Source organism: Lynx canadensis, chromosome D3 (assembly GCF_007474595.2).
Source record: "Lynx canadensis isolate LIC74 chromosome D3, mLynCan4.pri.v2, whole genome shotgun sequence".
NCBI lineage: Eukaryota > Metazoa > Chordata > Mammalia > Carnivora > Felidae > Lynx > Lynx canadensis.
In genome coordinates this window covers 60,554,505-60,582,374 of record NC_044314.2, presented here as the reverse complement: position 1 = coordinate 60,582,374, position 27,870 = coordinate 60,554,505, and the positions used below count along the sequence as shown (strand labels likewise).

Sequence of the window (27,870 nt, the reverse complement as noted above, 5' to 3'; positions counted from 1 at the left end):
CTTGCCTGGTGTGACTGAGAGGTAAGGTGGAAGCCGGAGGCACACTCCCACTTTAACGCAAATGTGTTCCAGGAGGTTATCATGCCATACGCATCACCACAACAATATCACCAGGTACAGGCAGAGGCACGGCCGAACAGCACCATGGGTTGGAAAAGTTAGAGATCTTCATCACTATCAAATTCAGTGTGGCTCAAAACGTGAACTGATTCCTCAAACACATTTTCATTGCGTGTTCGTACGCATTCATAGAAATCTGGTTTTTCTGGGTGGGAGAAGTGATGACCTTGGCGATCTGAGAAAACCAGAGGCCTTCTATTGTGATTGTCTCTACCCCTTAGTAGACAGAGATGAACCAGAGATGGTCTTACAGGCACTGCTAAGAGAAGGAGAGGCTCTCAGACTATGTCCTATGAGAAAGTGGGACATAAAAAGAGCAGCCTAAAGTTCAATGGGGAAAGGGCCAGTGAGATCCTTGGAGGTGGCTGTCTGCTGCCTTTCCCTCTCTCCCTGAGCTCTAAGGTCCAGTCATATTGAGGGCGCCATGTCCTCCTACACCTCATGGGACCTTGTTCACTGCCCTTCTCTCTGCCTCCAACCCACTCTTCCTCCTCACCCTTTAGATTTCCCAGGTTGCTTCCACCAGAAACACTACTTGGGACCGAGTCGGTGCCAAACACATGAACAAATGGATGCGCCAATGAATGAAAGAGAAACAAGGGAGACTGCTATAAGTAGGACATTATGGGAACAAAGGGTGAACAGAAGGGGACATGGAAGCACCCATATAATGTAATAGGAATGATCTTTTTAATGAACATATCATTAAAAGTCTTCATGTTTTACAAGAAGCTGATCTTTTTATCATACCTCAAGGGTCATTCCTGGCCAAGCCTTGTGAATAACATGGCAATCTGGCTGGCCAATGCCATTTTCCGAAGAGTGACTAGAAAGTAATGAAAACTGGTCTCACTTATGTGGTTCATAACTTGACTCAAATGGCATCCTTAACGAGGAAATTCAACTCTGTCCTGACAATGCTTCAGCTACCTGTCTACTCTCACCTGGATGGTTAGGCTGTGACCTTTTGATTTTGGTGGCAATGCAAATATTGTAAAAGCAAAAATGGAGTTAGGATATTTCCCATGAGTCTGAAGTAAAACTAAGTAAATAAAGAATTGTTACCCAGAAAAATACCAACAGCCAAATAAGTCCTTCACACTATACTGTGTATGGGGAGAGTAAACATATCTCAGCTGATAAAAATAATTCAGATTAAGGCAAGCTTTTTGTTAAAAGACTAGTATTTTGTTAAAATACTTTGTAAGGACATTGTGGATCTTATTTGTTAGTCTTTAAAGTGAAATAAATGCGCTTTTCTCTATAAATAATTCTATATACATATCAACTCAGAGAAGTAAACCACACGGTAGTTAGATGATGAATGTTATCTCTGTGACATTTAAGAGCATCAATGGGCATTCTCCACCAGCCTTCCTAGAAACTCTTAATTTCAGAGATGAAAGGGACCTTAAAAAGCTTTCTAGACCTGCTAACTTCACAGATGAAGATAGGTAAAACCCATACAGAAGAGTGGTGTCCCCAAAGTCACTCAGTTGGCTAGTGGTGAGACCAGATCCCAATCACAGACCTCTTGACCCTACTGTATGCTACACCCCACCTCCCATGGTGGGGGCGGTGCTCACTACCAAGCAGATTTCTTGAAATAATACAACCTACAATTCGTTGTGCAGTTGTGAAAAGGATTTGATTTTTCCATCCCCAGAACAGAGTTCCAGAGCATGGATGTTGCCATGTCCTGATAGAAAAGTTCATAGAGACTGGTGTTTCCAGAAATAGGGCAATGGAGAGGCCATGGAGAATCCTTCAGCAGGATCAAATTACCAAATAGTTGGGTTATTCCTGCTGGTATGAGTTTCCAATTGATGCTGTAACAAATTGCCACAAACTTAGGGCTTAAAACAGAATGAATTTACCTCTTACGCTGGACTAAAATCAAGGGGTAGGCAGGGCTGCATTCCTTTCTAAAGGCTCTAGGGGAGAATCCCTTTCCTCGCCTTTTCTAGCTTCTTGAGGTGCTAGCCTTCCTTGGCTCATGGCCCGGCCTCAGTCTTCGAAGCCAACATCAGTGAGTGGAGTCCTCTTCTCATTGCTTCACTCTTTCCCTTCCTCCACCATCATGGTTCCCTCTGACCGCAGCTGAGAAAGATTTCTTCCATTAAGAGCTCATTGATTAGAATCAGCCCACCTGGATAACCTGGGCGATCTCCCTACTTCAAGGTCCTTAATCTAATCTCAACTATAAAGCCTTCTTTTTCTTTGAAAGTTAACAGGGGCACCTGGGTGGCTCAGTTGGTTAAGTGTCCTACTTTAGCTCAGGTCATCATCTCACAGTTCGTGAGCTTGAGCCCCACATCGGGCTCTGTGCTGACAGCTCAGAGCCTGGAGCCTGCCTCAGATTCTGTGTCTCCTTGTCTCTCTGCCCCTCCCCTACTCATGTTCTGTCTCTCAAAAATGAATCTCTCAAATTTTTTTTTTTAAAAAAAATGAAAGGTAATATATTCACAGGTTCTGGGCATTAAGCAACAATACCTTGCAAACCAAATAGAGCTGGAATGTTTGTTATAATACCTGAATTAATGAAAACTTCAACTCAGTTTCTCATTTATTGAGTACCTGCTATGTCTAGGGCAGTAGACCAGGTGAAAAGGGGCATAACACTAACGTGAATAAAGCAGAGACCTATCCCCATCTGGGAAGGACCACATGATGGGATTCCAGAGATTGAGGCACTATGATACTAACACTATGCCCATAGCTGCACACCTAAGACTAATATAATGTTATATTATGTTAGTATAATTAGTATAATTATATTATAAATATTATATAATGTTATATATAAAATCTCCTATGCCCTTTGTAGACAGAGGCTTATCCCTCACCTCTAGCTTCTGGTACATCCATTTTCTGTCCCTACAATTTTGCCTTTCTCAGAATGTCATTTAAATGGATCACACGTCCTATGGCTTTTAAGGCTGGCTTTTTTCACTTGGCATAATATATTTGACATTCATCCATGTTGTTGCATGTATCAGTACTTAATTATTTTTTGTTGGTCAGTAGTATTCTATCATGTAAATGTACCAAAGAGTGTTTAAATATACAACAGTTGAAGGACATTGGGGTTGTTTATAGTTCTTTGGCAATTACAAATAAAGCTGCTATAAATATTACCAAAAAAAAAAAAATGGCCACAGAGATCATTTCTGTCTCATTGGATCTCACTTTTGAGCCTCACCTAATGGTCATTCCTAGTGCAATGGATTACCCTATCTTTATTTTTGGACATTTAATTCAAGATATATTAGGATTGGTGAGCCTTGAGTCTACATTGCCAGCATGTCAGTGACAATATAATTTCATGTCATTTCAAGCCATGCTGCCATCACTTGTTAACATCCCAGATTCATTTTTCCTCCTCCAGATATTGTTGCTAAAAATTTTACTCATTACTGTGCAAAAGAAAGCAGTCATTAATAGTTATGTTATCTAAATCCTTTTCAAAACAGGAAAAGAATAAAAGAAGGAACAGATTAGGAGTTGAAACTACACAGAAAAAAAAATTATGGCTACCAGTTATAATATTCAGCATCAGGAAGCTCCAATATTTTAAATAATTCATCTGATAAGTGATTTTTTCTGTGTGTGGGCACGTGATTTATTTAGTCCACAAACTTTCAGTGGTTGCCTATAGTCTACAAAGTGCTGTGTGGCTGGTGCCGTGGGGGACAGATTGGTGAGTAAGGCATAACTCCAGCTGCTAGTAATAAAGGATGGAGAGACCACCAAAAGAAAAAGTCCTTCACTGTGGGACAACCTTAATGTTCCTATTAGATATAACAGGATTACTTCAGGAACCACTGATTAACTTATTCCAAGTTGATTCACTTTAAGGTTGAAGGAAGGGAAATGTTCATTTATTTTTTCAAGTTTTTATTTAAATTCCAGTTAGTTAGCATAACATACAGTGTAATATTAGTTTCAAATGTATGATTTAGTGATTTTGAAATTTACATACAACACCCGGTAGTCATCACAACATGGGTTGGTCCTTTTATAAGGGATAGAAGACAACACAGTTTTATAACCTTTTTTTTTTATTTTTTAATGTTTATATATTTTTAAGAGAGACAGAGACAGGATGCGAGTGGGTTAGAGGCAGAGAGAGAGGGAGACACAGAATCCGAAGCAGGCTCCAGGCTCTGAGCTGTCAGCACAGAGCCCGACGTGGGGCTCAAACTCACAAGCTGTGAGATCATGACCTGAGCCGAAGTCAGATGCTCAACCAACTCAGCCACCTAGGCGCCCTACAGTTTTGTAATTTTGATTATAATTTTGATAGATAACAATTTTTCCTCATGCAGTTTTCATATGAATTATTTGTAAAATCCAAGGACATTTCCCTGGAAAGCTGAAAGAATGTTCTTTCTTACTATTACACCAATAGAGACAGTCCCTAGAAAGGGAGAGGGAAGGAATAGTTGATATTGGCTCTCTGTAAAGTTCTGATATGTTTATTAATAATGATATTGGCTCTCTGTAAAGTTCTGATATGTTTATCAAGTGCTAGATCATGGTCAAGTGTATTTAACACATTAGGACCTGAAATACCAAAGCTGGTTTCTCTACAGGGGAAGACACTTCTAAGAAATACTTTTAAGATTTCCAGTTGTTGAGATCCACATAGAGGTCCCCAGGTCCCTGAGATACATGGGCCAGTGCATCCCTGGCTGGTTCTTAGATCTGGTCAACTAAATAGTATTTTCAGTTAAAAAAAAAAAATAACACATGTCTTCTTCTAATGTCAGAATTAAAAGTTAAGACGACGAATCTGAAACATAAAGAGGAATAAAGAGGAAGCTTTAAGTGTTGCTCTTAACTTTAAACACAGGGAAGATGGTACAGAAGTCTTGGCAAAAGGGACTACCATTTCGACTGCTGAAGATGTCATTGGAGAAAAGAATGTTAGATCATGGAATCATAGATTTTCAGAGCTAGGGAAAGTCTTCAAAGGAAGACAGACGTCTTGAGCATGATGGCTTGAGGAACAAACGCAATAGGTTATAAACACCACTGGAACCAAGGGTGTTGAAACTTTGTTAATCCACAACCTGCCTTTATAGATGGATAGCAAAAAAGGGGGGGATTCATTCCTCAGGATACCTCCTCCTACATCTTCCAAATTACAGGTCCTTTGAAGTAAAAAACAAAAAATACATCTTTTTGATGAACTTTAATTTGGATCACGGTAGCAGCATCTTTCACATTGTGAGAAAATGTTCATTAGTAAATGCGCTTAAAAAGAAATTAGTTTGTTCATGGCCTAAACAACTGAATTATGCACTAACACATTGGAGGCACCATTTGTAGAATTGTTTTTAATTATGAGACTTTCTTACCCTGCTGTTTGCCTTCGAAGTGATCTACTACTAGGTGCAGAGAATTCCTTACAATTGACTGAACTGGCTCTACATGCCACAGGGGCAATTCGACTTTTTTTTTTTTTTTTTGAATCCTAAACTGGTATGCTCTTATACCAGAAGAATATTCCATTATTTCACTTTTATGTTTTTGCGCTTTAGGAAATTCAGCCAGAACCTGGTTGCTCAGCTTTGGTACTTTGTGAAATGTGTTTACTTTGGGTTGTCTGCCTACCAAATCCGTTGTGGCTACCCAACGCGAGTCCTTGGAAACTTCCTCACCAAGAGCTACAATTATGTCAACCTCTTCTTGTTTCAAGGGTAAGGAAGGACACTCTGTGTTGTCACACTCACAGAGGGGAGGCTGGCAATAGAAAGGCACTTGTTTCCTTGGGAAGAAACAGGAAGGTGCAAAAAGGGTGATGTGGCAATTTAGATCATCACAGAACTCTTATGACTTTTGGCAAAAGACAGATACGCCTCTTGAAATAGCCTTTCTAGGTGTAGTTGCCACACACCTGGTCAGCATAGAGTTCTAGAATTATCCACATGGGTTAATTTTCTATTACTGGATCCTGCATAATTACTGTGCTAACATTTCAGGATGAAAACCAGGGATACACGATCCTTAGGTATTAATGTATTTCTGGGCACAATGGAACAGAAATTCGGCATTTGTACTATTTGAAGATCCCCTCAGAATTTTGTGTATACAATGCGTTCCTCCGTTGAAGAGGGCCATTTATTCCACCTAACGTCAACCTGAATGCCACATGACTTGCTTGTCCCTGGTAGTAAGTTAGCTACTAGACAAGGCCTATCGGCTCTTCCGTGTAAGAATTTCGTTGGTAGTATCTCCTCTGTGTTCCAATGAAGATCATACCACGGCCCGGAAGGTGAGGCTGCTCATGGCACCGCTGGCTCCTTGGTTGTACCAGACCTGGCGACAGGTGACTTAGTCACAGAAGAGGTGTGGAGTGTGCTCGGTCAGTCACTTAGTGGTGTTCTCTGTGCATGGCCTGATATTTCTTCAATGGGCTGGATTAGTGTTCACTTGGCAGAGCTGAGTGGCCTAGGGGAGAATTTCCGAGTATAACCCAAGCTGCTCTGAAGAGCCTAGGGTGAACCTAGGTCTCCAGCTGGGAGAAGCCCTGTGTTAGTCAAGAAACAGGGAATAGTTCCTAGGCCAGAGAGGAGCCCACGCCAACCCATTCCCAAATATGAGAACGTAAGGCCAGAATCTTATTAACCTGAGGCAGCTACTCAGTCCACCATCTACTAAGTCTACTGTGTGCCCCCAACCCCATGTCCTGCTCCCTCTGACATCTCTCGTCTCCCCTCAGCTTTCACGTATCAGGTGTACAACTTTTCCTAGCTCATTCAACAGCAAAACCCCAGTACTCAATAATCCCGCGACCGACAGATTCTCATAACATAAACCACATACACGTTTTAAAATGTAAAATGATGGGTCTTTTTGCAGAAGATATTACCTTAAATGTAGAAAATCCTAAAGAATCAACCGCAACACGGTTGTAAGTAATCAATGAATTCATCGTAAAGTTGCAGGATATAAAACCAACATGCAGAAATCAGTGGTGTTTGCATACGCTAAAAACAAAACATCAGAAAAGAAAAAATAAAGAAAACTATCCCATTCATAATAGCACCAAAAAACAATGAAATACTTAGAAATAAATTTAACCAAAGAAATGAAAAGATCTGGGCAATGAAAACCACAAGACTTTGATGAGAGACATGGGAGAGGACACCTTCAAACTTATTTAAAAGGCAATCCTAATTTGTTAAGACCATCAGCAAAAAGAAAAAATAGAAAAAGAATGGAAAATACTAATTCATACGTTGACTTAAGATGAGAAGCAGTTGTATTCCAAGTTAATTTTACCATAAGGGTCACCTTGAGGATTTTTCCCAAGTCATAGGGGCTAAAACAATAAGGAACTACATGAGCTCCCGGGGTTGGGAGGATGACGGGGGCCACCCCACAACTGCCTCTCTAGCAAGATGTGGTTTCTGGCAGGTTCCGCCTCGTTCCCTTTCTGACTGAGCTGAGGGCTGTGATGGACTGGGTGTGGACAGACACGACCTTGAGCCTCTCCAGCTGGATCTGTGTGGAGGACATCTACGCTCACATATTCATCCTGAAGTGTTGGCGGGAGTCTGAAAAAGTAAGCCAATAAAAATGCCTTACCCCTTTTCGTTTCCCTTCCATCCAGGCTGGGTATAGGATTCATGTGAATCTCTGCAAGCTTTGTGGCCAAATACATGGAGGCAGGGGGCAAAAATGGTGAGGACCTGTGACTGTCCCATTGGTTTCCACCCCGGTGGACTTGGGAATTTTGGACTCACTGCTGCCTTAGTCAGCAATGGCATCCAGATGTGTTCTTCTTTTGGCCAGCCTATATTGTAGTTATTTTTAAAAGAAGAAGTGATATATTGCTCTGTGACCCCATAATTCTTAAATGGCTCATTTGGGAGCAGAAGGGAATGTGGTAGGATGGAGAAAAGTGGGGTCAGGTGGCTTGGACTCAGGCTCACCCTCTGATTCACTCTTTGATGAGCGACGGGACAATATAACTTCCTTGTGCAAAGGAAATCGAAGTGCAAATATTTGCTTATTCTGTTAGGCTGAATATTAAAGTTTGAATACGGTTACAAGTACTGTTATTTATTGGATTTTTTGCAAAAGCTTAACGTCGGAAACAGGAGTCATAACAGCAGTGGCAATGGCTCAACAAGCGTTGGCTGAGGTGGTAGAAAGTATCCCTTTTTTGTTTCTCTTCTTGATAATACCCTCCTTGAAAAAGTTCCCTCCGGTGTATATAATTTCTAGTATGTTCTGCTGCTGCTTCTTGGAGTTCCAGTTTCATAATCACGGGTCCCACTGACCTGCGGCTCCTGTATTTGTGGGGTTTGTGAGAGTAAAGGAGACAGGGCTGGCAGCAAACTTAAAATCTGCTCGCTTGTCCTCATTCGTAAGGAGCAGAGAAGCTGATAAAATGACAGAATATGGCAGATATTCTACCAAAGGGACTTTGAAGGTAACAGTCATGGCGGTAAAGCATCCAGAAATCGTGACCAGTGAAGAAAAGCGGGAAGAACCAAGAATTGTTCTGTCGGAAGTAGAAAAACAAATGGAAGGAGGCAAAGACAATAGCCGCTTTTAACTATTTGAAATAGTGAGAAATGGGAAAGTTTGAATTTGTCTAGAAGACGCAAGATAACAGAGTTGAGACAGGTTGGCAAAAGCCCTAGTAAGCTTCCGTGGCATCTGACGAACTTCCTAACGGTCGAAGCTACCCCATCACAGACTGGCTGCCTCAGGAGGTGGCTGCTGCCCAGAGGTGTCCGCATCTACACCGTCACACAGAGGAGAATTTACATCCTGAAACCTCTGTGCTGGGAAGCGTGGGTCCTAGATCTATTCATTCAGCAGTTTATCATATCAGTTGTCTATTGCTGCTTATCAAACTACATCAAACTTAGTGGTTTAAAAATAACCACCGTTTGGGGGGCACTTGGGTGGCTCAGTTGGTTGAGCCTCTGACTTCGGCTCCGGTCATGTGGGTTCAAGCCCCACGTTGGGCTCCCTGCTGTCAGCACAGAGCCCACTTCAGGTCCTCTGTCCCCTGCTCTCTCTGCTCCTCCCCTGCTCGTGCTCGGTCTCTCAAAATAAATAAACTTAAAAAAATCACAACCATTTTCTTTGCTCACAATTCTGCGGGTCGGCAGTTTGGGCTGCATGTCGCTGGACGGACTTGCCCAGGGTCATCCTGTGGCTGCTGTTCCAGAGGGAGCAGGCACAGGCCAGAGAAAGGCCCGAGAGAGAAGCGGTTCAAGAGACAGGCAAGTGGAGAAGATAATTTCGGAATAGAGAGGATCTGAACCTCTGTAGATGGTAAGGGAAAGAACGGTAGAAAAAAAGAAAAAGAAAAATTCTTAGCATCGAAGCCAAAGGATAAAGGTCTGGGTGGGGGGCCTCGGGAAGCGTGGGACCAGAGGCGTGGGTGAATAAGTTAGTAGTGGCAAAGAGGAGTGGCCATCCTGCGGGAAGCTGGGGAAAGATGTGGTGAGCCGACTGCACACCACATAGCCTGGCTTCCGCATGAAGTAGACGAACTTATCTGTTGACAGCAGGAGGGAAGGACGGCGTCCTAAAACCCGGAGCCTGTCCACTGAGCACTGGAAACCGTGAGATACTACTTCCTCTGGATGAATGGGAGGGGAGTCCTCAGGTGGGGGTTTCTGAATCAGAGCTCACGTTACTGTCCCACATCGATACAGGGCCACCTTTCATGGGAGCAGCTGTGTCTGCCCCATTTGTTAGCTCTTACAAGCTTTTCACTGCCTTTGAGCCAACAGGTGACAACCATCTTTTTTTTTTTCAGGTTTTTTTTTTAATGTTTATTCATTTTTGAGAGAGAGAAAGAGCCAGAGCATGAGCGGGGGAGGGGCAGAGAGAGAGAGAGGGAGACACAGAATCTGAAGCAGGCTCCAGGCTCCGAGCTGTCAGCACAGAGCCCGACCCAGGGCTCGAACCCACCAACCGTGAGATCATGACCTGAGCTGAAGTCAGATGCTTAACCGACTGAGCCACCCAGGCGCCCCGACAACCTTCTTAATACTATAGTGAGGAAGTCACAGCCATTGCCCGTCGTCCTTGTGAAGGACAGGGTTTGCTGTGCCCTAGAACACGAAGCATTCCTCCCCACAAAGGTTTACGATTATTGTTGTCATTTTATCTTCAAGAAATAAAGAGCCTCATTTCAATGTATCACCTCTACTTAAATATGTACTTCTATCTTATGCTCAGTCGCTGGCTATTTCAGAATAAGAGCCTTTTAAATCACACGTAGTACAATTTGCTAAGGAACTTAGGTGTGTGGGAGGTCAGTGTCGGGGGAGTCCAGGCGAATCTGGCACGCGTTTTTACTCCGTCCCATCAGAGACAGAAACGTTACCAGTGACCGTCTCCTGTCCAGTATAAAGCCGAAGAGGAAGCTGCTTTTCAAAGTAAATTTTCTTGGGGCGCCTGGGTGGCTCATTCGGTTAAGTGTCCGACTTCGGCTCAGGTCACGATCTGGCGGTTTGTGAGTTCGGGCCCCGTGTCGGGCTCTGTGCCGACGGCTCGGAGCCTGCAGCCTGCTTCAAACTCTGTGTCTCCCTCTCTCTCTTCCCCTCCCCTGCTCGTACTCTGTCTCTCAAAAATAAATAAATGCTAAAAGAAAAAAATGAAGTAACTTTTCTTGGGGATTCTTCCAAGTCGAATGTGCTGTGCTCCAGGGGCTTTATGAACACACTTTATGAAGCCGGAACAATTTCCTCAAAGGCAGAGTGTTGGCACAGGAGCACTCACAAATGCAGGCCACTCGGTCCCAGTCCTCGTTTCCAATGGTTTCCAGGCAGCCACGTCCCAAAACACTTTAGGAAGCTGATTGGAAATGGAGCCTGGAAGGTTATGCAAACTGGGAGACCCAGAAGAGCATTGACTTACCCAGGAAAGGGGTGACAGGCAGTGCAGGACAGGAAGGGGACGGTCCCTTTGAAAGGTGAAGGGGGAAGTAGCCTCAGAGTTAGAGAGAGGTCCAGAGGTGCTGGCCCTGTCCTGCCCCGGGGCTGAGCAGGAGAAGGGGGAGAGCGGAGGGGGAGGTTCTGGGGATTTTGGCAGTGAGCCTCAAAGGGTGGCCTCCAGGAGAGGAACCGATATGGCACCACTACAGTCAGAAGAGACCCAGGCTGTTCTTAGCAGAGAAAAGTCTTGAACCAACAAAACACTTGGCCACCTTGTGCCTGAGCGCTCCTGCGTGAGGATGAGAGGCCGCTTGTCTCAACTTGCCTCCCGGAGAAAAAGATGAAAAAGCAAGCCTGTGTGTGTGTGAATATATATCTGAAATTCTCCCAATACTGCAGTGTTTCTTTCGCAATAGAAAATTATAGTCAGTGGCCTCAAATTCCAGTGCCAAGATACCGAAATACAGTGCTGGATCTGAACATCGTGCCCTAACTCAGAGCACAGCCACTGAGAGGCACTATCTCCTGAGCACAGAATCCATAATGCTGCCCATACTGGCTCCCGTGCCCCCCGTCCAGCCCCCGCCCTATACTTCCAGGCCTGACTTCAGCAATCACGGACGGCCAGGGCCCATAGAGCCATTGTAGCAGTGCTGGCTCCCAGACCTCTGTCCTTGTTTGTCGCTTGTCACGTGAGCTCAGCGCCTGCAGGCAGAATGTGGATGAGTTTTCCTTACCTCACCTCTAGCGAAATGAATGGCTGCCTCCTGAGGGATTGTGCCCCCCAGGATAAATCTCACCACCAGGCTGGGGAGTGGGGGTAATGCAGCCCAGCTTCAGGGGCTGACCCTGGAAGGCAAAAAGGTCACGGAGAAGCAACATTTAAGCAAGGATTACACGTGCATGTCTGAAGCCCTTTTGATTCCGGACACCAAAGCTGGCTCCTTGCGCCTTGCTTAGGAGCAGTGCTTGGCGGGTCCCTAACAAAGCTGATGGAAGTGATCCCATCCCTCCCAAACGCACTGCTTTTGTAGGAGAGAGCAGGTCCCTCAGGTGACGCACACTTCTGCCACCACCCCCAGTTCCTGCTGTTCAGCACAGCCCCCGCTGAGGACCCGCGTGGAGTCCTGGCGGCCGAGAGAGAGGGCTCTTCTGATCATATAGATCGTATTGCAGGGCTTGAACCACACTGCCTTCTGACAACGTGTGTCATGAATGAAGTGAAAAACTTTTTTCCACCCACCAAGAGCAGGTGGTTGATAGGCACAGCTTTGGAATATTCAGGAATTTGCAGTAAAATGTCTTTCTCCCACATGATCCCTTGAAAGCAGAGGCTTTGTTCAGCAGTATTTGATCCATCGGTCCATAGGTTCATCACCAGCCAAAACCAACACAGTTTTAAGGAGAAAGTCCCTCGGGTCCCATTGGTCCCTCGCGGCACCACCGTGGGGACGTGTTGGGTGCTCCTTAGAGCTTCACATCACTACTTAATTTCCTAGAGTGACCTGAGCGAACTGAGCAGAATCAGGACTCAGTCGGGTCCCGCGGCAAGAGCGCGCACCCCTCCTCCCCGACCCAGACCCCGCCTGCTTCTCGGGGCCAGAAGCCTGAGCCCGGTGTGACCCCTCTGTTGCAGAGATACCCGCAGCCCCGGGGGCAGAAGAAGAAGAAAGTGGTGAAGTATGGCATGGGAGGCATGATCATCGTTCTGCTCATCTGCATCGTCTGGTTTCCCCTTCTCTTCATGTCCTTGATCAAATCTGTGGCGGGGGTCATCAACCAGCCCCTGGACGTCTCGGTCACAATCACCCTGGGAGGGTACCAGGTAACCGCTGTGCACCTCCCCCAGGGCTCACTCACCTGCCGGCGCCTTTCCCGATGAACAGCCACAGGATGTGGAGTTAGCTTTGGTGCTCCAGATTCCTCCCTACATTTCGGCTGGTCAGCAAATACGTGATGTATGAGATAGGTAAAGCACCGAGGACAGTGAAAGAATCGTTTTGTTCTGGTTGGGTAATCACTTCAAAAAGAGAGCTCTGAGGCCGGCTGCCCTCGGGTACCCGGGGGGGCGATAACACGGCGGAAATATTGTTCTTTGAACCCAGGATGCAGAGACGGGCCTTGGAGGGCTAACGGCACCTTGTTTCTTTGTTTTCCAGCCTATTTTCACAATGAGTGCACAGCAAAGCCAGTTGAAAGTTATGGATCAGCCCAAGTTTAATAAATTTATGAAAGCTTTTTCTAGGGACACTGTAAGTAAACGCATGTAGTAGATCTCTGTGAAGACCTTTCTAGACGAAAGGTGAGCTCACTGCTTGTCATTTTGTTCACTCCTCTGTCATGGCCTGTGGTGGTGGGAGGGACTTTTCAGGGGTTACCAGGGGTCCGCAGCGCATTTCTGGCCACTGGCCCCTTCGATACTCTGAGCCATTATGTCCGTATCATTGGATATGTGTTAATAAACGTAATTGTAATTCGGGACATTTTAATGTAAGCTTAACAGATGTAGGTCCTCTTTCATATTTTTAATTTTTTTTTTAATTGTAGTAGATACTGACCCCTTTGATGGGTAGGTCTAATCTGAGAATCTATATCAAGGGAGTCATTCAAAATGTTGGAAAAGCTCTACGCAGGCCCTTGCGTGTGCTGGCATTCTCTGCATTAGTAAAAGCTGGAAGCCACTGAGGGCTTCATAACTAGGGACAGGTTAAATAAGTTATGGCAGATGTATCAAGTGAATTTGATAGGCACTGGCTGCCCTAGGGCGGTCGGCGTGGGAGAAGGGGACCACCACTTTTCATTTTATTTACATGCTATGTCTTCTGAATATTTTCCGAGCAGCGTCTTTCATAATACAAAATAGTCATTGCAGAGACTCTGCATGGCGTGAACATTTCTCAAGATAAAACCTAAGTGAAAAAGGACACACATTCCTATTTTTTAAATGAAAACAAATGAAATCTACATTTCCTGCCATATATCACAGCGGTGATGCCCTGGTGGTAAAGTTGTGGCTGATGTATTCTCTTCCCTACCTTACAAACTTTTAATCACATGATAAATCGAGCTTTCAGAATTAAAATTTGCTTTACAAATAATACTTTGTATTTAAAGAAAATGATTAGGCACACAGATGCTTATCTCCTTTATAAAATTATCAGCCTCTAATGCACACTGCCAAAACTAATCTTGAGGGATGTGCAGCTGTGAAGACAGGACCAGGATATTGTGGGTGGATTAAATTTGACTGGGTGGTGAGAGGGAACACCCCAATAGTTGATACATTTTCTTCTTAATGGGGAGGAAAATGACACCAAGTCATTTGTCTTTTCTTTATTGATGAGTTGGGATGATCCCATAGCTGTATTGGTGAGGCAACATCACCAAGATTGCTCCACGGCACTCGGGCTGCCCATCCCTGTGGGGAGGGGAACAGAATGGTGCAATTGAGCATGAAGACCATGCACTGTAAAAATTGCCCTTCCTTACTAAGAATTCCCCTTCATGTAGCCAGTTACAAAGAACAGTAATCACTTTATTTGTACATCACCACAGGGGGCACATGGGTGGCTCAGTCCGTTGGGCGTCCGACTTCGGCTCAGGTTATGATCTCAAGGTTGGTGGGTTCGAGCCCCACGTCGGGCTCTGTGCTGACAGCTCAGAGCCTGGAGCCTGCTTCAGATTCTGTCTCCCTCTCTCTCTGCCCCTCCCCTGCTCGCGCTGTGTCTCTCTCTCAAAACTAAATAAACATTTTTGAAAAATTTTTATTTGTACATCACCATATATATGATCTATTTATGCATGTGTATTTGTGCGCATACAGGGTGCTATGCAATTTCTGGAAAATTATGAAAAAGAAGACATAACTGTAGCAGAACTGGAAGGAAACTCAAATTCTTTGTGGACCATCAGCCCTCCCAGTAAGCAGAAAATGATAAGCGAACTCATGGACCCCAATAGTAGCTTCTCTGTTGTTTTTTCATGGAGTATTCAGAGGTAGTTACTGTATTTCCGTGCATAATTTCCCCTTTCCCCCCAATCTAAACTCGGGGTGGGGGTGGGTGGATAGAAGTAAAGAAAAAGTCGATGGATGTGGTTTATAGCTGACGTTACACTTTGGGAACGTTCACTCGATGCTACAGCTAACATCTGTGTTTACTAAATAACAGTTTGCCTAGGAATCTCTGACAAAAATAAGAACTTCTTAGTTTTCCTTTTTTCTACTCACTCCAGCTTTTAAAGAGAGGCTGGCAGTGAGTTTTGTGAATGAGAGAGAGAGAGAGGTAAAGCAAAAAGAAAAAGTGTCATGACTTATAAAATGAAATGGTCTGGATGATTGTAAGATTTCCCTGAAAGGTGGACATTTGGTCTTAGCAATAAAGAATTGGCAGTCTCGGGAACCCGAATTCTCACTCGAATCCCTCCAACGTAGGGAGGTCCTGTCAGATCTTTTCTCTAAGCAGGAGATGTGAGAGCAGCCTGGGAGTCCCAAGATGGGAGAGCTGAGAGAGATTCCTTCTTACCTAACCTGAGCCCATGGCCAGCACGTGGCCACTACTGCACTTGTTGATCTCTGTTAAGTTTGTATTTAAACTCAGTTAGTTAACACACAGTGTAATATTAGTTTCAGCTGTACAGCATAGGGATTCTTCACTTCCATACAACACCCGGTGCACCTCACAAGTGCCCTCCTTAATCCCCATCACCTATTTCACCCATCCCCCCACCCACCTCCCCTCTGGTAACCGTCGGTTTGTTCTCTGTGGCTAAGAGTCCCTTTCCTGGTTTGCCTCTCTCTTTTTTTCCCCTTTGCTCACTTATTTTGTTTCTTAAATCCTGCACATGAGCGAAATCATATGGTATTTTTCTTTCTCTGACAGACTTATTTTGCTTAACATAATACTCTCTAGCTCCATCCATGTCTGTGCAAATGACAAGATTTCATTCCTTTTTACCGCTGAGTAATATTCCATACACACACACACACACCCCACATCTTCCTTATCCATTCATGAGCGTGTCTTAAGAAAAGTTCTTGCATTCAGAAGCCCAATGTGTTAGTGAAGCAATCAGGGAACCTCAACACAATACACTAGTTGGTTGGCTTAGTGTTTGTTTGTTTGTATTTGTCATAGTCTTGTGATTCAGGATTCTATGCCAGCAGTCAAGTGACAGGTTCATTGGGTTCATGGTTCCTGGCTTCTAGGATAAAATTAAGAAAGAATTCCGATAGGTACAGAAGAAGGCTTCTCCAATCTAAAGTGAACTTACAAGGAAACAGTAAAGAAATATCTGAAAGGGGGCTGTTCAGAATTGAAAGAACTCTTTCTGTCATCTTATTTTCTCCTTTAGAACATCCCAAATTCCTCACATGAAATTCTGTACTGCCAAAATTCACTTTCTAGCCTTTTCTTTGAAGAGCTACCAAAATAATAATAATAATAAATAATAACAATATTAAAGATCAACTCTTGATGGAACATTCTTTAAAAGCATGGATTCTATTAGTCACCATGGAGACTAACCTCACTAGATTAATAAAAAAAAAAGTGTTTCAGAAACTCATTATCAGAGCATCAAGACGGTTTCTCTTCTAGTCAACAGACTCTGCCCTCTCACCTGCCATCTGTTTTAAAGGTGTTTGTGGCCTCCCCGGGCTTTACTAACTTGGTTGTCTAAGAAGCTGGACGTAAAGGTGAGGTGGACAGAAAAGGTTGGGGGTGACAGTTGTGGATCCAAGGAAGACTTGGTGAGATTAATAAAATGAAGAGTCAAGTGAATTTTTGAACGTCTCTTCTAGACTTCCAAGTAATCACTGACATTGAGCCTTTTTATTTCTCTTCACAGAAACATGAGTTTGGGTGCAAAGGCAGAAATTGCAACCGATAAGCTTTCTTTTCCTCTTAAAAATACCACACGAGAACATATAGCTAAAATGATAGCCGGCAACAACACGGAAAGTTCAAGAACACCGGTGTAAGTGATTGCTCCTGTTAATTAGCTTTAATAGATGGATATATCTGGTACAAAATCTGCATCTGCAAACTCACGTATACCAGAAATGCAACTTTCTTCAGTAACTCAAGTCAATCTCTACTTGGAGGCCTCATTGTGTTACATTAAGGCAGCTCTGTTTTCCTCCCCCGGTACTCTGTCCACCTAGCCCTGGGAGTACTGACCTTGTTCCTGGGTAGCAAACTTTGCTCTTATCTGACCATAATCACCAAAAGCCAGAGAAAGCCCCTGGGATACCCCTCCTCTACTATGACCCCCTGGCCTGGGGTCATTGAATGGATGGGAGATGAGGGGAAGATAAGGGGTAAAAGGAAATTTGGGGGGGGGGGTCTACATCTTAATATATTCTCCTGCCGTATAAGTACTCCACTTCAAACAGATATAAGCTGTGATGTCTAGATTCTAAGCAGGAGGGAGAAAAAATGCTATTGGTGTAAAACCACTAAATGAAGTACTCCAGACATCCACCAGCCAATGCCTAGTTCTGACCTCCAGTCTGCCTTGGCCCCACTTTAATGCAGTGAATATAAGCCTCCGTGATGCAGTCCTCAGACGTGCTCCCTACGACAGCCTTTGGTAATCACTAAAGTTGAAGGAACCTCAAAGACTGTCAGTTCCTCCCCCATTATTTCATGAGAGAACAGGCAGGCCTAGAAAGACACAGCGACCTGCTCAGGTCACTTAGCTTGTCCTTGGCAGAGGGAGGGTTAGGTCCAGGCCACTAGTTCTCACCTCAAGCCTCAGTCTTGTCACTAGATAGATTCATGCTGTCCACTTGATTATAGATATATCTAGAGAGAGAGAGTACAGACCTAGATCCTAGCAAGAAAGACAGTCCCTTGCTTCAGAAACAGTCACAGTCATGGAAAATCTCTGTAGCAGTTTTCAAGTCATAAACTGCTCATGTACAGAGTTTACTTGAGTATTCGAATAGAAACAGGTAAAATTTTTTGGCTTCAGAGAATTCTAGTTATAATGGAACCCATAAATTGCGATGACATCATATTGTATACATATACAAAGATTCACCATTATCGTTTGATATGAGGTCAAAGTAGCAACAAAAAAATCAATTTTATGTGGGTAAAACAACTAAAACTTAATTACGCTTCCCCTCCTTTTTTTTTTTTTAACATACAGGACTATAGAAAAGATCTACCCATATTACGTGAAAGCACCTAGTGATTCGAATTCGAAACCTATAAAGCAACTTTTGTCTGGTAAGGCTGAGAAGGAATTATTTCAGAACTTTTTTTTTAACCTTCTTTTATTCAACTTCTACAGTTGGCATTTTCAACCTTTCTCGAGCTTCTTTCCAGTTTTCTGTCTCTGTGAGACAGAGCTTATAGGAAGCATGAGACTCCCAGCTGCATTCCACAGCCAGAAGGAATCAGTCAGTCACCAGAAGCCATATTCTTCATTGTTTTCATTGATATAGAACTTGATGGGCTTAAATCCACATTTAGTGCCTTAGTCTGTTTACTTGTTTCTATTAACGTCCATATCTTAGGCAGAAAATGGCCTCATGCAGTATTAAATATGAAGGCCCCACGATAAGAACAATAAAAAGGTAGCAGGAAATGTGCGTGATTCAGCCCAAGGGTCGTTAAGTATCAACAGTAGTCTCTAGGGACTGTATTTACCCCAAATAACAGAGATGGTAGTAAGATGATGATATGGAATTCTTAAGCATTAATTATGAAGCATTGTTTGACTTCATCAGTTGCCTGGACCAGAACAGATGGGTATGGATGGTAAAAGTAGAAGGACAATGCGGTATATATCCAAGTCACATTCATTCCTTTGCCAACATGGGTTGCTCATTGTCACCAGGCAGTATGCCAGGCACTGGAGACAAGGTTCTACATGGTTCGTGTTTAGCTGGAAAGATGGGGATTGCGTAGGTAAACAGGTAGACGCCCCCATGGAGATCTCAAGAAGTAGAGGCAGCATAGAGGTTCCGAAGACAAGTGTGGGCGGGCCCCCACATCTCTATGCATTTCTTCCTCATGAGGTTCAGCCTGTGAAGTCCCCCTTCCCCACACCACAGGTCTTGGTGTTCTCAGGTCCTGCCGACACAACAACTTCTCTGATTAGCTTTACTGAGTTCTCTCTGATCTTTACCATAAGGCCTATTTAGCATACGTTGGTGGTTATCACCAGTTTGCAAAGGGGGAACCAAGGCCCAGTGTGTGAATTACTCAGCAAAGGTTATACAACCAGTACGTGGACAAACTAGATCCAAACATGGGCCACATGTCCCCCTTCAGAACTCTCTAGACTTCAGAACCAAGGTTCTTTTTCTTCCTGAGCATTCTCAGTGGTTCACATTCTTCTTGAGGAGGGGTTTCTTTATCTTTATGAGTCTCCTGCCTCACTCTCCATCCATCCATCCATCCATCCATCCATCCAGTAGACTTACATTGCCACACACTGTCCTAGATTCCTTTGATCTAGGAATTTAGCAGGAAATAATGCAGCCACGGCCCCCACCCTCACAGAGTTTATAGTCCACCACCATGATTCTCAGTGGAGGCCATATTATCATTGGCACTGGTGGTATTTTCTTAGAAAGGCCTACACAGAGATCTCCAAGCTTTCTGTTGGCCCTTTTACTGTTCTTCCATATTCACCCTAAGCTCCAACACAAGCAATCATTAACCACACATCACGGGTTTTCAGAACTTTTCTGAGCTTCATGCCATCAATCCTTGCGGAAATAACCTCCTCTCCCTCTCCATCTCCACTTTACTGATGTTCTCAGCAAAATTCAACTCAGAAGTCATGTCATCTGGGAAGCCCTCATGGATCCTACCAACCAGAATTGTTCTCTCCTTGTCAGCACAGGTCTAATAGTGGTTGCCACTTGCCCATAAGTTGTGCTCATGTACATGGCCTGTTCCCATTGAGATATGGAATTGTGCTGTATTCAACTCTGTAACCCCTGATCACCTAACAGAGGGCCTTCCTCCCAGAAGACACTCAATAAATGCTAGTAATATGATTGGATTAGTCAAGTCAATAAAAAGTCAGTGATTTGGGTTTTTAAATGTCTAACTAGTTGCTTGGAATTATTACCAAAGAAATATACTCATGTATATTAAGCACGTGTGATACTCACGTATATATCACGTGGGTCTTTGCTCTCTCTCTGTGATATGGCTGCCATGCTCACTTAGCAACAGTGAGCGTCCTCTTTAGCGACAAGGAGAAACCTTATGTACACCTGCGGCCCACTTTTCTTTCTCCACTCACACTGTTAACATGTGCCCTACTCATCCTGGCATCACACGCTACAGATAGTGGTAATCAGGTTCTGCCATCTGACAATTGTTTGCGTGCATTGAATCTTAATATGCTCATGCTAACTTGGTTTCATTTTTCTCGTCTTGCAGAAAATAACTTCATGAATATCACCATCATTTTGTCCAGAGACAATACAACTAAATCTAACAGTGAGTGGTGGGTTCTCAACCTGACTGGAAACAGAATATACAATCAGCACGCTCAGGCCTTGGAACTGGTGGTCTTCAATGACAAAGTCAGCCCGCCCAGTCTGGGGTTCCTGGCTGGCTATGGGTAAGGACGCATTTCAGTTAGCAGTCACAAGAGCCTACTTCTGTGTCATATAAAGTTGATGGGAAGCTTTGTACCTTCCTAAAATTCTTGAACTTAACAGCTGCAGTGTTAAAATTCATAGATCATTGGCCCTTCAAGAACCAGAGTCCCAGGGGCGCCTGGGTGGCGCAGTCGGTTAAGCGTCCGACTTCAGCCAGGTCACGATCTCGCGGTCTGTGAGTTCGAGCCCCGCGTCAGGCTCTGGGCTGATGGCTCGGAGCCTGGAGCCTGTTTCCGATGCTGTGTCTCCCTCTCTCTCTGCCCCTCCCCCGTTCATGCTCTGTTTCTCTCTGTCCCAAAAAAAATAAATAAAAAACGTTGAAAAAAAATTAAAAAAAAAAAAGAACCAGAGTCCCAAAGAAGTCAAAATGCCTGGGGTGAATAACACCATTAAGGACAGGACTAGAAGTCATATTTCTGGTTTCTTGACTCCACGTCTTCCTGTTACGTTTGATGTAAGTCAATGTTTAAACTTAGAAATTGGTGTAGGGTTATCTCTTTTCCGTATAGATTGCCTTCTGACCTCAGCAGATGCTCAGTCAAGCATCGCAATTTTGGACATGGTCCAATGTCCAAAATGGTCTGATGCTATCATTTTACCGTGTTCTGATGCTTACATTCTAAGACACACACATCCCCTACAAGACATGAAAGTCTGTTAAGAAGTCAATGTCTATGCAGAATTATAGTATTAAAATAAATAGCTAGGTGCAGAAAAGTATATATAGTACAATTGCATTTCTATCAAGTATATTATGTGGTTTCTTTATATAATATTTGCAGTAAAACCCCCTGAAGTTCATGCATGAGACTACTAGCATTGGTTGTTTCCAGAATTGAGATTTTTTTGGCACTTTTATTTTTCAAGTCTTAAAGCAGTGTAGTGTATAAAGTGTGTTTACACAAGGAATATGAATTACCTTTAAAAAAAGTTTTTTTTAATGTTTACTATTTTTGAGAGAGAGAGAGAGCCAGAGAGCAAGCAGGGAAGGGGCAGAGAGAGAGGCAAACACAGAATCGGAAGCAGGCTCCAGGCTCTGAGCTGTCAGCACAGAGCCCTATGCAGGGCTTGAACTCACAGACCGCGAGATCATGACCTGAGCTGAAGTTGGCTGCTTACCCAACTGAGCCACCCAGGTGCCCCTGAATTACCTTTTTAATAAACAGAGTAAATGTTTTCACCAAAGGGAAAAACTCTAGAGAAATTTTGTTATTTTTTTCTTTTAGACGTTTTCTATTAACTGTGTTTAACTGGTAGATACAATTTCTAGCTACCTTTTTTTTTTTTTCCCCCAGTATCATGGGATTGTATGCTTCGGTTGTCCTTGTGATTGGGAAGTTTGTCCGTGAATTCTTCAGTGGGATTTCTCACTCCATCATGTTTGAAGAGCTTCCAAATGTGGACCGAATTCTGAAGTTGTGCACAGATATTTTTTTAGTTCGAGAGACAGGGGAACTGGAACTCGAGGAAGATCTCTATGCCAAATTAATATTCCTGTACCGCTCACCAGAAACCATGATCAAATGGACTAGAGAAAAAACAAATTGATGCTTTAAGACACAGACTGCAGATCAAATTAACATTTGAATTTTAAAAAAAGCACAATATCCTCATAAGAGCTAAGCATTTCTAGTTGGATGGAAATGGTTTCTCTTCTGACAGGTGGTCAAAAGGAGCTGACTTCCTTCTGCAGTCTAAGCTACCTTGTAAATGAAGGCGCTGTTGAAAATGTTATTTGTAACTCCATTTCTCCAAAATCAGGGCTATTTGTTTTATGATATAGTCAACAGTGTCTTGCATTCTGATTGACGATGCAAAGGAATCATTTATGGGTCTCCTCCCTCAGAGAAACAGGAGAGAAGAAGGGAAAAGGACAGTTGCCCATGGTTTTCTGTGCGGAGCCCGCACACTTCCTGAAGAGATGCTCTAGTTCAGTAGGCCGCACCCTGTTGCCAACGGGGAAGCTGCTGTGGGGAGAACAGATGGGCCTCAGCACGCCCCGAAAATATGCAACAGCATTAGGGGCTGAAACTCCTGAAGAGATTTCTGGGGCAGGGGCGGGGGGGGAACAAGAGAGGGAGCCAAAGACCCATGAAGATACCAGTGGACGAACGAGCCTCATTCTAAGCAAAAAGTTAACATTAGTGACACTCTTACTGCCTTATCTTAACTGAAGACTAGTAAAAAAAAAAAAAAAAAAAAAAAAAAAAAATCTTTCCATTAAACACCAGTGACTTCTCAGGAAAAAAGAAAAAAAAGCAGCAAAACAAAAATGGGGACACCGGTTTTGTCGAGGCCCAGCAAATGACTCGCTTCAGTGGCGGCTGTTATGCTCCAGAGTTCGGCTCCTCCTCAGACACAGGCTCCAGGCAGAAGGATGAAAATGGCGCCCAGCTGGGTGTGGAAATCTCTGACTCTGTAACTCTTTCCCAACTGAGGTCATGAACGCCCTTCTACCTTTTTCCCCATCCCTCAACACGCTTTTTCCCATTTCGATGATTTAAGGCAATGGTTTTTTCCAGTATGTGACATTTTCCTTCCTGTTTTTCAGGTATATCGAAGAGTTTACATATTCCAATTCACATTTTTACATCTGAGACGGGTTTTTTAAGTTCATAGTTATGGAAGAAATATGTATATTGAGCTTGGGGAAATAAAAAAAAAACGGCCTTTTCTTAAATTATTATTATTGGTAATACAACCTCTTCATTAAATAACAATGTAGCATGAAAATTTATGACTGAAATGTAGTTTTCATTCTGTATTAAAATACAGTTTCTGAGGAGTCATTAAATGGACTAGAACATGTCCAAAAAAATGATCCTATGTAGTCTGGGTTCAGGACTGACTTAAAATAAAGCACATCTTGCAAAGCCATTTCAAGAATAGTCTTCATTCTGCCTCCTTTGCGTGAAGTAGGAAAAAATTACTATTTTCAATACTGTGTACAAGGAGTTTAAAAAAACCATGGTAAGGGAATATGGAGCTTTAAAAAAAAACACAGATCGGACGGTGTTCGGTGTCTTCTAGAGAACGGGTGCATATTTTTCTTCAGGCGGGAAAGCCAGCGTACTTCCCACCCTGTGGCAATCAGCTCCTCCAGTCGTCGTAGCAGTAAACTCAGACCACAAACTGTGGCCCACACTCTGATTTCCCAACAACACGAAGAATCATTGTGCGTATTCCTGGTTGTGAACTCTTTCTTTGAAAACAGGGCAGCTCGAGGGAGTTTCCAGAGAGCAGGTTATGACACATTCAGGAAAGAGAAGTAGGAAATCCTCCCGAGAAGAAAGTGGAAAGTCAAACTATACCAGAATGGTAATGCTCTTCAAGAGAGCAATTTCCAGGGTTCAAGAAGAAGCTTCCTGTATGTGTGGGGGGAGGGGGGTATAGAAGGAAATATAAAAGATAGAAATAAAGGATTGTAGAAAGGAGGCGCTTCCTCTGGGGAGGCATGTGCCAGAGTGGAAATGGCAGACAACGAGGAGGTCCGCAGGCCTGGCCAGGCCACCGTTGGGCAGGGAACCCCCGGGCCAGCAGGCCCTGTCCCCTCTCAGCCCCACGTATCTGACAACATGAAGGGATCGTCGTACTGTAGCCAGCCACGTTCCAAGCCCCGGCCCGGCGGACGCTCCTTGTGAAAATGGCCTGCCACCTTAGATTGGGTTCTCTGGAGACGGCCTCCGAAATGAACAGCCTGGACCAAGGACGTTTGGGGCAGTGGTCCCGGGAGTTACACTGGTCAGCAAGGAAGGCAGGATTGAGCAGAGGGACGTGCTGCCCCATCACGCAGCTGCAGCTGAACGTCACCCAACCCTTCAGGGCACTTGAGATCTGGGGTGGTTCTGCCTCGTCCCGGGCAAGGGCATGGCAACTGGATGCTGGAACAGCAAGTTGTTGCCACCGCCACTCCCTGTGCGGGTTTCACCTTTGATGAGGCGGGAGCCTACTCCCCGGAAGGAGAGGCACAGCCTTGACCCGTGAGCACGGGCGTGTGGGCGTGCAGAGGGCATTCGTGGAGACTGCAGTATCCATCACTGTCTATCCTTGGGCCACTCAGACCCGCTGGCTTCTCGTAAGAAGATTGTGAGGACTTAGTTCCCTTATGAGGGAAGAGTAAGACGCAGGAGATCCGGCCCCTGCTGCCGCAGCTGGTTTTGAAGCCAGACATAATACTCAGCATCGATCCTCCACCACCTGTTCTAGGTTCCCCTCACCCTCATCTGGTCCCTGTCCCAATGAGGCAGGGAGCCGGGCAGGGTGAGCCAGACCCTCGGCCATAGGGGCCAGGCGTCCTCGTTACCAGCCTTGCTCTGGTCCCAGCTGCTGCATTTACCTCTTTTACTGTTCAGTCTGGTCCCCCCGGGACCCCTGAGCACCAGCGTCTGCCTCCCTCCCCGACTGTATAGCCGCAGCCTTCCTCTCTCAGCCTACCCTTTCCATAAGGTGACCCTGTGCATAGGTGACCCCATCTGTAACGTGGCTCCATCCGTAAGGTGACCCTGTCCCTTGCCAGAACTGTCATATTGTCCTTCTAGTTCAGTGATCCTTTCTAAAATGATTATTTTCCTTTTTCACTGGCTTTCAAATCCTGATTTCTATTGTTCTTTGGTGTCTTGTATTAATTGCTAATTTATTTTCGTCTGTTTGAAATACTGGGTTATAGCTTTCACCCGTGTTGTTGCGGCCATGCCTTTCTGGTAAACTTGTATTGTCTCTAGGGACCTGATTCTGCTCTTTATTCTTTTTTACTGATACGAATTTGATACTGTATTTAAGTACAGCCCTTTTCTGTGGCTCCTTGGGGTGTGGCACTAGGTTTCCCAACTTTTGGGTCAGGGGATGGCTCTTCTAGCTCTGCGACTCTGGAGACCCCTCCCACAGTCCCGGAGTGTCCACAAATATGTCTTCCATTCTGAAGCCCCCAGCTCTGCTCACCTCTCCATGAGGCCCACCCAGCCTCTACATGGTTCTCTCTTCTCATCGGCACCTGTTCTGCCCCCTCTATTCCTAGCAGTGTCCCCGAGGCATGGGGCCTGGTCCTGAGAAGCAGTTTCTATCTGTTAGTTTTGTTGTTGTTTTGAGAAAGGGAGAGGGAGCAAGCAGGAGCAGGAGAGAGGGGCAGACAGAGAATCACAGTATTCAACAAGGAAGAATACGTTGAATTTCACAGTTAGGGATAACAGCCTTACATTTCCCTGGCTTGCTTAAATCAATTACTTGCGATAAAGGTGCTTTAGGACAGTGTGCACAAGTGATTAGTTCTTGGAAGCCTACATTGTTTGGAGGAAGAAGAATTTTTTGTAAAAAAATAAGCTATTTTTCATTAGCTTAGAGCATCGTTTCAAGTTTAAATACCTGTGGTATTTAATGTGGGTGCACCCACATTAATGAGGCCATCCTTCAACACCAGCCACACTGCTTCTTGGGACATCTTCATGGGACCTCCAATGGTTAGTCTAGATTTTGTCCCCAGAAGGTTCTGAAGTAGCTCAGAACACTCTATTCGTTAAGTAATTTCCATTACTCTATACCTAAGACCAAAATTTCAATCTCTAAATAATTTTCCACTACAAACTATGTCCCAGTACTTTGGCTGACATCACCTAGGTGAGGTTCTGCAGTGAAATAAGGTGGCAATATTAAGACACTTGACAAGTAAAATACTAATATGGAATTGTTCCAAATTGAAATATAAGCCTCCTGTCCTTTTTCAGTGAGAAAGGGAAGTTAAAATAGTAACCATTCATTTATTAATTAACTATTGATTAACTATTAATCAATGTCCAAGAACCCAAGAACACTAATAGCTTTCTTATCTTCACGAATTAAAAGTCAAAGAGATTAAAGCCCTCCATTTCTGATTCTGATCAGTCTCAGGCAGAGATGTTCTCAGCCCCTTAGAGAAATTGAGGTCACTTCAGGAAAGCAGCTTGTGTTGTCTTCACAGATTCTTTTGGTCCTTACGATGGCAATTCAATTCGGGGCACCTGGGTGGCTCAGTTGGTTAAGCATCTGTTGACCTCAGCTCAGGTCATGACCTCACGGTTTCATGAGTTCCAGCCCCGCATCGGGCTCTTCACTGGCAGCATGGAGCCTGCTTAGGATCCTCTCTGTCTCCCTCTATCTCTGCTCCTCCCGTGCTCACGCTGCCTCTGTCGCTCTCAAAAATAAATAAATTCAAAAAACCGTTCAAAAGACAACAATTCAATTCAACACCAGGTTTCTGATTGTGCTTCATTTTCTAAGAGCCCCCAAATCAAAAAGGACCCACAGAACTCACCCATCATGATCAAAGGTCCTGCCTCCCCAGTTATCTAAGGCAAAAGCATGTTCTCGGAACCACCAAGAGTACTGCAAACCCAGAGCAGAAACTCAGGGGAGCTTGAGTGAAACTGATGGGGAAAATCGTGCTGATCCAAGACTGGCTGAGAAGGCAGTCGGTCCGCACCAGGGAAGCAAAATCCACAGCCATGATCTTAACTCAACAGAGAGAGATCTATCCCAACGAGCGGTTACCTTTGGCTCGGTGCATTTGCCATATTGGGGAGGGATCCACATTTGCACCCCGTCCCCTCTCTCAGAGAGACACGGCTGGGAGGGAGCCGGGGTTGCCCTCTTTACAGAGTGTGGAGATTGGCAGTGTTGACGGCTCCAGCCATAAAATGCATTAGAGATGCTCCTCTTTCCCTCCCGGTCAATTAGTAACTTCTCGGTTCCCATTTGTTCTTCACGCCCATATTACTACCGGCTGGAACGTTATTGGGTCTACTTTCTATTTAGTTACGAAGAGGCGGTATCAGTCCTGAGCTGCGGTAACAGCTTCCGCCATCCCCTTGGCATGCAATCACCTGGACCTCCAAAATCGGCCTCCTGCGCAAGGGCTCTTCCTCACGCGCGGTTGATTATCCAGACTACGGGAGGGGTGGACCGTGCAGCCCTTCATGGAGCAGCTACACGAATGCAAGGTTAGCCTCTCGACAGCCCGTTCTGGGAGCAAATGCAGACGGAACGTCGAGGCCCCTGACGTGGTGCCACCGCTATCTGCATCCGTCACCAGCACTCAGTGGTGCCCATAGAATGAAGCTGTTCTGCGGTTCTAGAGCAATGCATCAAATGTGTCAAGAATCGCCTTCGGGGTGAGGGAAATTGGTAGCTTTTAGGGAAATTGTTTAATAGGTTGCAGGGACACTTTCCCCA

The 27,870-nt window shown here is 44.4% G+C and overlaps 1 protein-coding gene across 1 annotated transcript; it reads left to right on the top strand.

The window, feature by feature from the left end:
- LOC115528583 (piezo-type mechanosensitive ion channel component 2-like) lies at positions 1 to 23,547 on the top strand. The gene is made up of 10 exons (XM_030336806.1): positions 1 to 21; positions 5,667 to 5,825; positions 7,546 to 7,693; positions 12,673 to 12,861; positions 13,196 to 13,288; positions 14,860 to 15,032; positions 16,884 to 17,012; positions 18,192 to 18,271; positions 20,447 to 20,630; positions 21,966 to 23,547. Exons 3-10 carry the CDS (start codon positions 7,586 to 7,588, stop codon positions 22,216 to 22,218), a joined length of 1,209 nt encoding a protein of 402 aa, XP_030192666.1. The 5' UTR covers positions 1 to 21; positions 5,667 to 5,825; positions 7,546 to 7,585; the 3' UTR covers positions 22,219 to 23,547.
- The last annotated feature ends 4,323 nt before the right edge of the window (positions 23,548 to 27,870 follow it).